We start from the raw sequence: 12,808 nt of genomic DNA on the forward strand, positions 1-12,808 counted from the left end.
TTTAGGTAAGAAGTAAATAATCCCTTGCCACCCAATAGTGAAGTTTTTCTCTTAGGTCCTGGTGATAATTTTGTTGCCATGCTCAAATTCAAATAGTATGCTTGTTAAAATATTTTATATAACGAACAATGATTAGTTTCAAGATAATGTGATCAGTATTACTATTATAAGTTTTAATACCGAGGGAGAACAAAGTTATTGTAAGAGATAACCAAATTGACATCTTAGTTTTATTTAGTAAGATTATACAAAATCTAGTTTTTATAAATTTACAAAAATAGTTTGTATTGCTTTGGTAACTCACATATTTTTTATTTTGATTGTAAATCATGTACATAAAAAATCTTTTGTTATGTATAGTTTTTTTACTGTTTTTATGCTTTATATTTATTTTCCCGATGAATACTCATAGGACTATATTTTATTTGTTATTTTTGTTTGTAAGAATTTCTCAACTTGATTTTTCTATGAATGGTTCTTATACTGTTTATTGTATATTTTTAGGGGGAAAATATTAACCCTAACAAGTGCACATTTTACTCTCTTGCTATACTCACAGTTCATACAGAAGTGCAGTCAATCCTCTCCAGTTCTTGGTCTTCAGCCTTTGACCTTTGAGCTTTAGCATGTATTCCTGTTTCTTTCTTAGTAAGCATTAAGCATTGAATATAACTTGCAGTGACTTCGTATTGATAATTATTATTCATGATTTAATATACAACACTCCTTTCCCCTTTAAAAAAAAACTTAAACTCTTCTTGAAAATAAAATAAAATAACTCTTCTTTTATAAATGTTCGCAGCATCTTCATTTCAACATAAAATTCATTGTTTGTCAAATGTAAAATAAAATTAACTTAATCTTGCTGCGAACTTGTTCTCTTGTCTACTAAAGATTAAGTTTCTGCGGGGCCGTTATCATCCTTTTGGACCTCCGCAGGGGTTCTTGTTCGTGAGTTATACTTCCTTTAGGTAATGGAGATTTCCGAGGTGATGGAGATTTCTGAGGTGGTAAAGATTTCCGAGGTGGTGGTGATCTCGTGGGACTCTGTGATTGATCAACATGTATAGGAGGTTCGACCAGACTTTTGCTTGGTGATAGCACTGGTAAGGGTCGTGGAGGAGTGATTTCTGGTTCTTCTCTTCTCATAATGGGCAATTCACCTTCCAACTCTTTCAAATGATCGGCATGTACAAACCGTTTCTGTCCCCTTACGCTAACAATGTAAGTCACAGGACTGATACACTTGATAATAACTCCCGGCATCCATCTTGTTTCTTCGTTACGGATACTTTTGACCCAGACTTCCTGTCCTAGTGTGAACGACCTCCATTTTCCTCTATGTTGGTCACTGGATTCTTTTATTTTCTGTTGCTTGCTCTCCATGTTGCTTTTGAAATCTGGTTTTAGCAGAGTGAATCTGGTTCTAGGCTGAAAACCCAAAAATAGTTCCGAAGGTGTTCTACCAGTGATTGAGTGAGGTGTGTTTCGGTAAGCGAACATGAAACAATCCAGTTTGTGCTGCAAAGTCCGATTTTGGCCCTTGAGGTTGTCTTGGAGTACTTGCTTTAAGAGAGATGTTTTAAAAGTACCCACCATAGACTCTGCTTGGCCGTTACTCGCCGGATGATATGGAGGGGAGAAAATGTGATTTATTCCATTGAATCTCAAAAAACTTTCAAATTCTTCTGACCTAAAAGGCGGTCCTCCGTCTGTGATGATGTTCTCCGGAACTCCATATGCGGCAAAGCATGTACGTAATTTTTCAATAGTTTTTGAGGCGTTGGTACCATTCATTTGGTATACTTCGACCCATTTAGAGAAACTGTCCACTAGTATCAGAAAATAAACACCATCCTTCTGAGCGAAATCTAGGTGCACACGCTGCCATTTCTTTGAAGGCCACTGCCACGGCTGTAGAGGCAGCTTAGGGGCAGATTTACGGGTCATTTGACAAATCTCACAAGTGTTAACAACATTTTCAATTTGGTCATCAATTTTAGGCCACCACACAAAACTTCTGGCCAAAGCTTTCATTTTGCAAACACCAGGATGTTCTTCATGTAACATGTCTAAGAGGTGTTTTTGAAATTTAGTAGGAATGAGGACTCGATTTCCCCAAAGAATACAACCATTTTCAACTGAAAGTTCGTTCTTTCTCAGAAAGAAAGCTCTTAATGGCTCATCCTTATCTAAATGTGTAGGCCAGCCTTGAAGTGTCAAATCTAAGACTTTAGAAAACAACGGATCTCTTCGGGTTGCAAGACTTATTTCTTTTGCTGTGAGAGGTAGTTCTGGAAATGGAGCAAAAAACTGAATAACTGAAATATCTTCAGAGTTTGGGTCGAGTTTCTTAGGAAGACGTGAAAGAGCGTCAGCTTCTACAATTTCAGAACCTTTTCGATATATGATGTGGTAGTCATACGCAGACAAAATTATTGCCCAACGTTGCATGCGGGCAGCTGCAAGAACTGGGATACCCTTTTTCTCTCCTAGGAGTGCTGTTAAAGGGGCATGATCCGTAATCAATGTGAATGATCGACCAAAAATATATTTGTGAAATTTCTTTACTCCGAATATGATAGCAAGGGCTTCTTTATCTAACTGAGCATAGTTCATTTCGGATTTTGTAAGACTTCGAGAAGCATACGCAACTGGTCGGACAGATCCGTCCGGCATAGTGTGAGACATAACACTGGCGATCCCATAAGGGCTTGCATCGCATGTCACTTGGATTTTCAACTTTGGATCATAAGGTACCAAAACATTACTTTGAGTTAAAAGCAGTTTACTCTCATTAAAAGCTTTTGAACATTCTGAATTCCATTGCCAGGGTTTGGCTTTATGAAGCAACTGATGCAATGGGTATAACACCGTGGATAGGTTAGGGAGAAAACGCCCATAAAAATTCAATAGGCCTAGATAGGCTCTTAGCTGGGTAACATCGGTAGGTTCGGGTGCATCCAAAATAGCTTTAACTAGTTTATCGGTAGGGTGTATTCCGAACTCATCAATCCTATGTCCAAGGAAATTCAAACTGGGTTTAAGGAACTCACTTTTCTGGTAGTTAGCCTTGATACCGAATTCTTTAAGTCGCACTAGAAGAGCTTCGGTTTTGTTTACTGCATCTTGCATGTTGTGGCCTACAATCAAAATATCATCCAGAAAACAGTATGTACTATTTAATCCTTTTAGGATCCGGTCCATGACCGCTTGGAACTGAAAAGGTGCACTCGTAATCCCAAAGGGTAGTCTTTTGTACCTGAAAAGACCTTTGTGGGTGTTTACCGTTAAGAATGGTTGCGATTTTTCGCCTACACCTAACTGCAAATAGGCTGAAGTCAAATCAATTTTTGAAAATATTTTCCCACCTGAAAGTTTTGTGAAAATATCTTCTGATGTAGGGAGTGGATAATGCTCCGAATTTTTCAAGACTCGGTTTAAGGTTACTTTGAAATCCCCACACAGTGGCACTGATTTTCCGTCAGGTTTTAAAACACAAACCAAGGGTGTACTCCACTGGCTATCTTTGACTGGATAAATAACATCAGATTTAACAAGATTATCAAGTTCTTTCTCGACTGATTCTCTTAAAGCATATGGAACAGGTCTAGCCTTACAAAAAATTGGAGTCGCCTCTTCATCTACAGCAATCTCCGTTGTGATACCTTTAATTAGACCCATTTGCCCTTCAAAAACATCCATAAATTTACTTTTCAAGTCATTTTCTACAGAAGCGGTAGAAGTAGAAACATTATGGCTAGACTTGCCTGCATTATTTCCAGATCCAACCTGTAATATCCTGTTCCAGTCCAACTTCAACTGATGTAGCCAATTACGTCCCAACAGTGCTGGCTGTCGATGATCGGTGATTCCTACAACCACTACAGGTAGATGGTAGTCCTTTCCTTCGTGCGAAACTGCGGCTTTGAACTCTCCCAAAACATCCAATGGGTGTCCAGTGTACGACTTCAGCTGCAACTCAGTAGGCCTTAAATTTATATGACTAAATTTATCATCATAAATATGTTTAGGTAAAACAGTCATAATAGCACCGGTGTCAATAACCATATCCAATGGTTTGTCTTCGACCATCAAGGTGGTTCGATAATTGTTATCAAAAGAAACTTCATTTATCAAAGAAACACACTGTAAATCATAGCAAGTATTTACATCTTCATCTGGACTATCAGTTACAAAATTTACTCTTGACCTATTACTAGTAGGTTTAGGCTTTCCATGTTTTTGCTTACAAACACTCGACAAATGGCCTATTTTACCACAAGAGTGACATCGTGCTCCTTTGAAGAAACACATATTACAATTATGACCAGTTTTGCCACACCTGTAGCATTTATAGTCTTTCTTATTTTCCATGAGGTTATTACCTTTGACATAACCTAGTTTTGGCTTTTGGAAATTGTTTTTACCCCCACTAGGCTTAGAACTGTGTCTGTACGATTTTACAAAATCTATTTCACCCACTTCTCCCTGTGAATGAAATCCTTTGACTTCCTTCCTTGCAGCCTCTAGCCTACAAGCAAGTTCAAAGAGTTGCGAAAAATTTGAATCGGTCTCTGTCATCAACCGTTGTTGAATATCCTCGTTTTTAATCCCACTAACAAAGCGGTCCCTCATGGCATCGTTTAAGAAATTACCAAAATCACAAGAAGCAGCTAAATGTTTAATCTCCACTGAGTACTGAGCTAACGTTTCCCCATCTTTTTGGAACCTTTTGTGAAATTTACACCTTTCAGAAATAATTGACTTTTCTGGTGTGAAATGGCCCTTTAAAGCCTTAATTAAATTGTCATAAGTTTCATCAGCAAGCTTTTTGGGAAGCAATAAGTTTTTCAAAACTCCAAAAACTTTAGGCCCTATAACAGTAAGGAATAATGGAACTTTTTCTGTTTCCTTCACAGAATTAGCTTTTATGTACAACTCAAATCTTTCCAAATAATTACTAAGATCTTCCACTTCTTCATTAAATTCAGAGAATTTACCAGTAACTGACATTTTGCTATGGCAAATGTTTGTTTTAGGCATGAACAGTACAGTAAAAAACTTTCCAAAGTCAGGACTAGCCTAGGCCTATTCCAAGAAACATAAGTCCATTTCATTGCATTTGACTGATTTAATTTTACTTTTAACCTTTAAGAAGATTATATATTACTGAAGTAGATCCATTTGCTTTAAAAGTTACAAAAAGTTGCAAATGATTTTCCAAATTTATAATATTTCCACTTGGGATTTCCTGCAAAATGCTTTGTCTGAACAGGTCCTGCAAAGTTCTGTACTAACATGAAAATTGATGACAAGTCCTATATTTTACATAAATACCTTGCCTTTGTGTGTTTTTGAAATAAAATATTCCTTTTTCCAGATATCAATAAAAACTCAGCTTTAAAATTTAATCAACTTATAAACTTGCAATAGTTGACTTGTAACTTTTTGTGAAAACTGAACATGTGACTTGTCTCCTCTTGATGCAGATTTTACTAATATTTCACTTTTATTTGTAGAATTTGTACTAGAAAACACTGTTTTAATAACTTTTAAACTAATATTAAAGACTTCCACAAGCTCGTCGCCAAATTATTATATATTTTTAGGGGGAAAATATTAACCCTAACAAGTGCACATTTTACTCTCTTAAAGGAAAGGAGTGTTGTATATTAAATCATGAATAATAATTATCAATACGAAGTCACTGCAAGTTATATTCAATGCTTAATGCTTACTAAGAAAGAAACAGGAATACATGCTAAAGCTCAAAGGTCAAAGGCTGAAGACCAAGAACTGGAGAGGATTGACTGCACTTCTGTATGAACTGTGAGTATAGCAAGAGAGTAAAATGTGCACTTGTTAGGGTTAATATTTTCCCCCTAAAAATATATAATACTGTTGTTCCATTTTACCACCATTGCTGATAATTGTCTACGATAAAATACTAAATTTTCCTTACAATTAATACAACTCAATAGATGCTATAGTTTACTTTGTCAGAATTAGCTTTAACAAAAACAATCCAAACATCACTTATCAACAAAGATTTATTGTAATTTTCTTGTTCAATAGTTCTTGATAGTTGTAAAAAGAGGTTTAACACCATTGATGTAGAATTTTCTTGTTTACAAGCATTTGTGACTTAATTATACGTATACTTCTTGACTATTTTAAGATTCGTGTCATGCAATATTTAGGTGTCAGAAATATGTTTAGGTAATGAAATTATTGTCGTTATTAACTTGAGAAATGTATTTTTCTATTGATTCCGAGTGTCATTGAAAGTCAAGAGTGGCCGTAAGTGGACCTTAAGTGTGTGGTACTTCTAAGACTGTGAATAAAAGATATTCAATCCACTCTTTCTTGATGTCATTTATACCTCTATTAATTCATAAGTATAACCACAGACAAGGTGTGTCAATGGTATAACTTTTTAGCAAATTTCAAATTTCCCATATAGGGAATAAGCTATTACCTTAGGTCTCATGGTAAGACCTGGACCTGGGACCAATTTACTTTTTGGTTTTGAGGTCCCCAGAGGCTAAAAACACCATCCTTTAAAATTCATATTCATACATATTTGTCATATAGGTACTTATTTTTATATGTGTCTGTTTGTGCAATAACTCACGAAAAATTATCTGATTTTAATGGAATTTGGTACAAACGTTTAAATTTAAACCAAAGTCTATTCAAATGAGTCTGCGAACCAGCATGATAGGAATGGGGTTTATGGAGGGTTTTATGGGGTAAGATTGGGGTTTTCTAGACCCTAAAAAAAGAAATAATTTAGTATACCAAAGTGTGGTTGTATGCCTAACAGTTACGGAGAAAATTCAAAAAAAAGTCCTAAATCAAAAATATCTACGTAATTCTTATGGCGAATAAATTAAAAATAAATTATATCTTAATATTTTTAATGAAATTTCACAATTTTTTTTATTTTATCCTATGCTATCAACATCTCAATAAAAAAAACACACCTTCCCTGTAGCAGCAAACCTAAGTACTCATTTTAAATGAAGTTTTTTTTTACATCTATGTATATAAAATCCAATGTATGTTTGTATATTTGTATGTTTGTCCTTTATGGACTCCAAAACCGCTCGACAGATTGTAATGAAACTTTCAGGCATTATTAAGCATTATTCAAGGATGGTTTGTGTGAAGTTTGGTGCAGATCCGGTCAATAGGGCTCCGCCCCAGTGGCTCTGGAGTTTCCCATGTTAACCTTATGAGTACTCATATTTAAATGGAATTAAAGAATCTTAACAGCTGGTGCAACTAAACAATTTGATTCTGTGATGTTCAATAGCATTAAAAAGTTAATAGGTTTACCAACAGGGTGCAGCACTATATTTTTAATTTATGAGAACTGAGAACAGTTAATTTGCAACCAAAAGGTGAGTGAGCGTAGCGAACGAACTTCAACCTGGAGGCGAGTTAGCGTAGCGAACGAGCTAACTTGAAGGCAAGTGAGCGCAGCGAACGAGCTCCAACCTAAAGGTGAGTGAGCGTAGCGAACGAACTTCAACCAGGACGTGATTGAGCCATGCGAACGAGCTCATCTTGAAAATGAACGAGCATGTGACATAAAACCACAATAGGACAGGACGACGTCTGTCGGGCCAGCTAGTATATTTATATTTACAAAATTAATTTGGATGAATTAAATTTGAATAAAATAATTTTGAAGTTGTGCTAACTGCTAACACTTAATGAACTCAATGTATGGTAAAAGCTTTACCCCAATGGCCCTCAAAGTTGCCGTGTTAATTTTATTTCTTCTACTGAAACTTGATCGTTGCAAATGTGAAAATGTAAACCATCTTATTACAAATGATAACTGACTGAATAAAACATAAAACTAGAAGAAACTATTTACAAATTATGTTTATGTAGATTACTTTGATTCTAAAAAATCTGGTACGTCAAGGATATCTAATATGTTTCCGTAAAGGTAAAGTGATTTTAGAATATTATACCCAAGAATATTTCATTAAAACTCATTGAAATTTACCGTTAACAGAACCAGAAAAATATAATATTCTGTAGAACCATGTTACAGGTTTAATTATTTTTATAGTTTGATATTTCATTGATTAAGTATAGCTAATGTGAATGATTTTATTGACGGATTTTGCTGGAAAAACTATCATGTTTACATTTCTTTATTTTTTTAATACATTAAGTTTATAATTTTAATATGTACTTAACATGTGTTTGGATTCAGATTCAGATTCTTTATTCGTCACAATACATTTTCCTCCCCAGCACAGCTGGTAAAACAGGTGACATGTCAACATCTTAAAAACTAAAAGCAAAATATATACATGATACAATTATTCGGCTTACTTGAAAAACTTAATCGAATGCCTTAATTTTATATACATTAACATATTTACATAATATTACAAAGTGTCATATAAAAAATCATTTATACAATAGTATACTTTGTTTAGCAGCAGAGACTGAACTTCTTTCTTAAACTTAAGATCATTATCAATATTCTTTATCCTGTTTGGTAGCTTATTATATAATTTTTTCCCAAAATACTGAGGCAACTTTTCAAAGGAACTTAATCTATGAATAGGAAACTGGAAATCATTTCTATTCCTAGTCTGATAATTGTGAATATGTTGATCTTCCATCAACATATTAAAATTAGATTTGACATAAAACAGACATTTACTAATGTACATAGATGGTAGTGTTAACATTTTGAGTTCCCTAAAAATAGATTTACAGGATGTTCAAGGTTTAGAATTTGTCATGATTCTAAGATATTTTTTTTGTAATTTAAAAACAGACCCCATACCCGAACTACCTCCCCAAAGTTCAACACCATACTGCATTGATGAAGCGAACAATGCATGATATACAATCAATCTCGTCTGTAAGTCAGTATTTTTTTGCTGAACAAACATTTGAAACAAAGAGAATTCAATTTTTTGAGCAAAATATCAATATATGTTTTCCAGTTTAGTTTTTCATCAACCTCGAGACCCAAGAACTTTGTTGACTTTACAATAGGAAGGTGATCATCATTTAATATTATTTTATTAAGATTTTGTTCCTGTCTTTGCGTAGTGCTAAAATTGATTACATTAGTTTTGCTACTATTTAATTTAAGACCATTGGCCTTGAACCACACTTGCAAATCTGTGAGGGAATTCTGAATAATTTGCTGTAAATCTAAAATGTTGTTTGATTTAAGAATGGCTGTAGCATCATCTGCATACAGAACAATTTTGAAATCAAAATTTTGTGCTAAATCGTTTATATAGATTAAAAACAGAATAGGACCAAGAATTGAGCCCTGGGGCACGCCCCGTGTTCCTTTCCTCCACTCAGATTTAAAAACCATATCATTTTTTTTAATAACAGTTCTGTGGTGTCTACCAGATAGGTAACACTTAACCCAAGATAATGCGGAAGAAGCAAAGTTGTAAACTTTTAACTTATCAAGAAGAATATCATGTACCACACAGTCAAAAGCCTTGGATAGATCGCAGAAAACACCAGCTGTGGTCTGCGATCCATCCAAGCCCTCCGATACACATCTGATTAAATCTGCTATGGCTAAAACTGTGCTCTTATTTTCTCTAAATCCATATTGTTCCTTGATAAATAAATTATTGTCTTCAAAAAATGATAAGATTTGTTTATTAGCTATTTTTTCAAAAACCTTTGAAAATGTAGGAAGCAGTGACACCGGCCGATAATTGTCAATATCCAATTTACTTCCTTTTTTAAACAGTGGTTTTATTTCTGCATATTTAATTTGGTAAGGTAATGTTCCAGAAATGAGTGACTGATTTATAATATTTGTTAATGGTTTTGAAACTTGATTGGCAACCCTTTTCAATAAAAACAAAGGAACCTCATCCCATCCTGAAGATCGCTTGTTCTTCAATGATTTGATTATTTTATTAACATGATTTTCCTCTACTGGACTGAAGTGAAAAACTGGTAAACTTTGACTCCACTCATTTTTTTTTCATTGCAAATCTAACTGCCATTTCCCTTGATGGTAAAATCTCATTCTCTAAACAAATATCAGTAAATTTATTGTTAAAAGTATCAGCTATTTTATTACCATCTTTTAAACACTTATTTTGGAAAACAATGTCTGAAAAGCTATTTTCTTGAGTTGCCATTAAACCTAATTCCCCATTAACAACTGACCAAACTGCCTTGCTTTTATTGTCTGCTTTCTCTATAAAAGAGGTGTTTGCATTTCTTTTTGCCCTAGAACAGACAATTTCAATTTCAATATTTGTCATTAGAGCCGAAGCCCCCTGACTACATACCCGGTACCTATCGTGAGACTTACCCGGGCCCCATGATGTAGGCCGAAGCTTACGCATCAACCTTTTGCACATCATGGGCGGATGACTTAAGGTCATCAGGCTCACCGGCTGCCGAAGCAGACCCTTCGGAAAGAGGGTTGCCCCTCAATCCTAACCAGGGTTTCCGGCTACTTGTTTAAGCGTCACTCCACCTGGGTTCCACTAGGTCGGGACCTAGAACAGACAGCTTTGAAATTTTAGATTAGGGCATACACATTAAAAACTAAAAGTTTTTTTCTTTTTTTTAACAAAGAGATAGTTGTAAATGTTTGCCAATTCAAGAGAAGTAATGTTCACACCATTTGCTTTTTCATATATTTTGAATTCATAATTTTAGATTACAATCCATACTTGGGTTTGAGTAAACTAGCATCTAGTAAACACACAGCCTGTGACCAGAACCTCGTCTAGCCTGTGAACAAAACTATGCACTGGCCTGTGACCAGATCCACCCCCAGCCAACCTGTGACCAAAACCTTGCCTAGCCTGTGAACAAAACTATGCACTGGCCTGTGACCAGATCCACCCCCAGCCAACCTGTGACCAAAACCTTGCCTAGCCTGTGAACAAAACTATGCACTGGCCTGTGACCAGATCCACCCCCAGCCAACCTGTGACCAAAACCTTGCCTAGCCTGTGAACAAAACTATGCACTGGCCTGTGACCAGATCCACCCCCAGCCTGTGACAAAACCTTGCCTATCCTGTAACCTGTGGTGGTATTTTATTTGTCATCGTAATTATTATGAGCTATGATTGTTAAGATTGATTTAAAAGTAAATCTGGTGAACTGACTAAAGGACAGGCCCGGTCTGGCCAGGGCGGCTGGTCGGCGATCCCCGAGGGCCTCCGGTTCAAGGGGGCCTCCAAAAGCCAAAAAATCAATTAAAAAAAATTTAGTTATAATAAAAAAATATTTTGTTTAACTGTTTCACAGCGACGTAGTCTTGCAATAACAATTTTTAATAAACAATACTCTTTTTTTATTGAATGGGTAGCCCCTAAGTACAGTGATAGTCACTCGGTACTAGAGGATAGTCACCGATCTCACTGCAACGCACCGTTCGAATCAGCTCAGTGCCCAGCGCTCCGCAGTAGTGACGAGACATTGCCGTGTCGGCGCGTCTGCGCCCTTAAGAAACACCTGTCTGGTGTTTGCCTGTCTGGTGTCTGTACTCAAGCAGACAGCTTAGCGCTTGTACTAGTATAGTGATGGGACAACCGACTGGAAAAAAACTATCGACTAGTCAATTTGTCAATCGGTTGTTTTTAAAACCAGTGGTTTTTTTCAGTCGAATGAAAAACCGAGAGAATTCCACTACAACAACAACTGGTGGCGTTCAATCGGTGCAGTGGTTTCAGTCATTGCAAAGAAACATTATCGAATATAATTTTACTTTAAACATTGGAGTTTTCCCGCTTGATTCCTATTGTTTGTTGTCATTTGCATTTATATTTTATTACTTTGGTATAAAACGTAATAGAATGACAACATTTACAATTAATTAAAAAATTTTAGTTTATTACATGACTGCAAGATTTAAATTATTCAGTAGGACTAATGTCTCTAACTCAGTATAACAAATATTACTATTTATTTGTTACCTGGTTTTTAAAACAGATTTTACTACAGGCATTAAAATCTAAATCATCAGTAGCCTATATAAAACCCAGTGTCTTGGCAATTTTATATTTTTTTAAACAACAAAAATAAATGCAATTACATTTTATGTATCATCCCTAAAAACTGTTCCCAATTCCTATCCGTCAGTTTATCTACAACTGATTTTATTCGACCAGTCAGCCTCATCTCAACACCAAAAGGTCGAGTATGGTGTTACGACTAGTTTAATCACCGACGACTGTTTCCAGTCATTCCTACGTAGTGGGTTATGACGTATTGTTTGAAAGATTACTAACACATGAATCGTTCAGTTTATAAAATGAAACGTGTGCACCCAAGTGGCGCAAGTAAAATAAAAATGGATAGGAAATATTTCAAAATAAAACAAATTAAAGTCAAACTGTTTGAACTTATGGTTAGCAGGTTAGCTGGTTTCAGTTCCGATTCTGCTAACAATGAGAAGTCGCAAACAGGCAGGCGGAAATCATCAGAAGTTTTTTGTAAGCCTTACAACGTTTAAATTAAAATACATTTGATTATTTCTGTTTGTCTTTGTTGCTGAAGTACAACTATGGAGTAAAGTGTGTGATAAACAGTAAATGTGGTCCATTCATAGATGTATTCAAAATTCAAAAGTGGTACGTTATATGCTTTTTTACCATGTATGGCAAAAACTCCAAGAACTAGGTTTTGCTCTTATTTTTAAATTGGAGATTTAAAACAATTTTAAGAATAGGCCTTTTAAATTTTATGGCAGCTGTAGAGGTGAATAGAAATACGAGCAAATTTTATATCAAATTTAAATAGATTGATACCTTGGAATTAAA

General features: G+C 35.3%; 1 protein-coding gene across 1 annotated transcript; it reads right to left on the bottom strand.

Annotated features, from left to right (window-relative positions):
* Positions 1-888: 888 nt before the first annotated feature.
* LOC128995453 (uncharacterized protein K02A2.6-like) lies at positions 889-4,071 on the bottom strand. Its single transcript, XM_054420472.1, has 3 exons — positions 3,621-4,071; positions 3,057-3,143; positions 889-2,501 (listed from the first exon to the last, which is right to left on the bottom strand). Exons 1-3 carry the CDS (start codon positions 4,069-4,071, stop codon positions 889-891), a joined length of 2,151 nt encoding a protein of 716 aa, XP_054276447.1.
* Between the last annotated feature and the right edge of the window lie 8,737 nt (positions 4,072-12,808).

The sequence above is a fragment of the Macrosteles quadrilineatus genome, unplaced genomic scaffold, assembly GCF_028750875.1.
Source record: "Macrosteles quadrilineatus isolate MER2022 unplaced genomic scaffold, UCM_ALF_1.0 Scaffold_5__1_contigs__length_97177068, whole genome shotgun sequence".
In the NCBI taxonomy this organism is placed as follows: Eukaryota; Metazoa; Arthropoda; class Insecta; order Hemiptera; family Cicadellidae; genus Macrosteles; species Macrosteles quadrilineatus.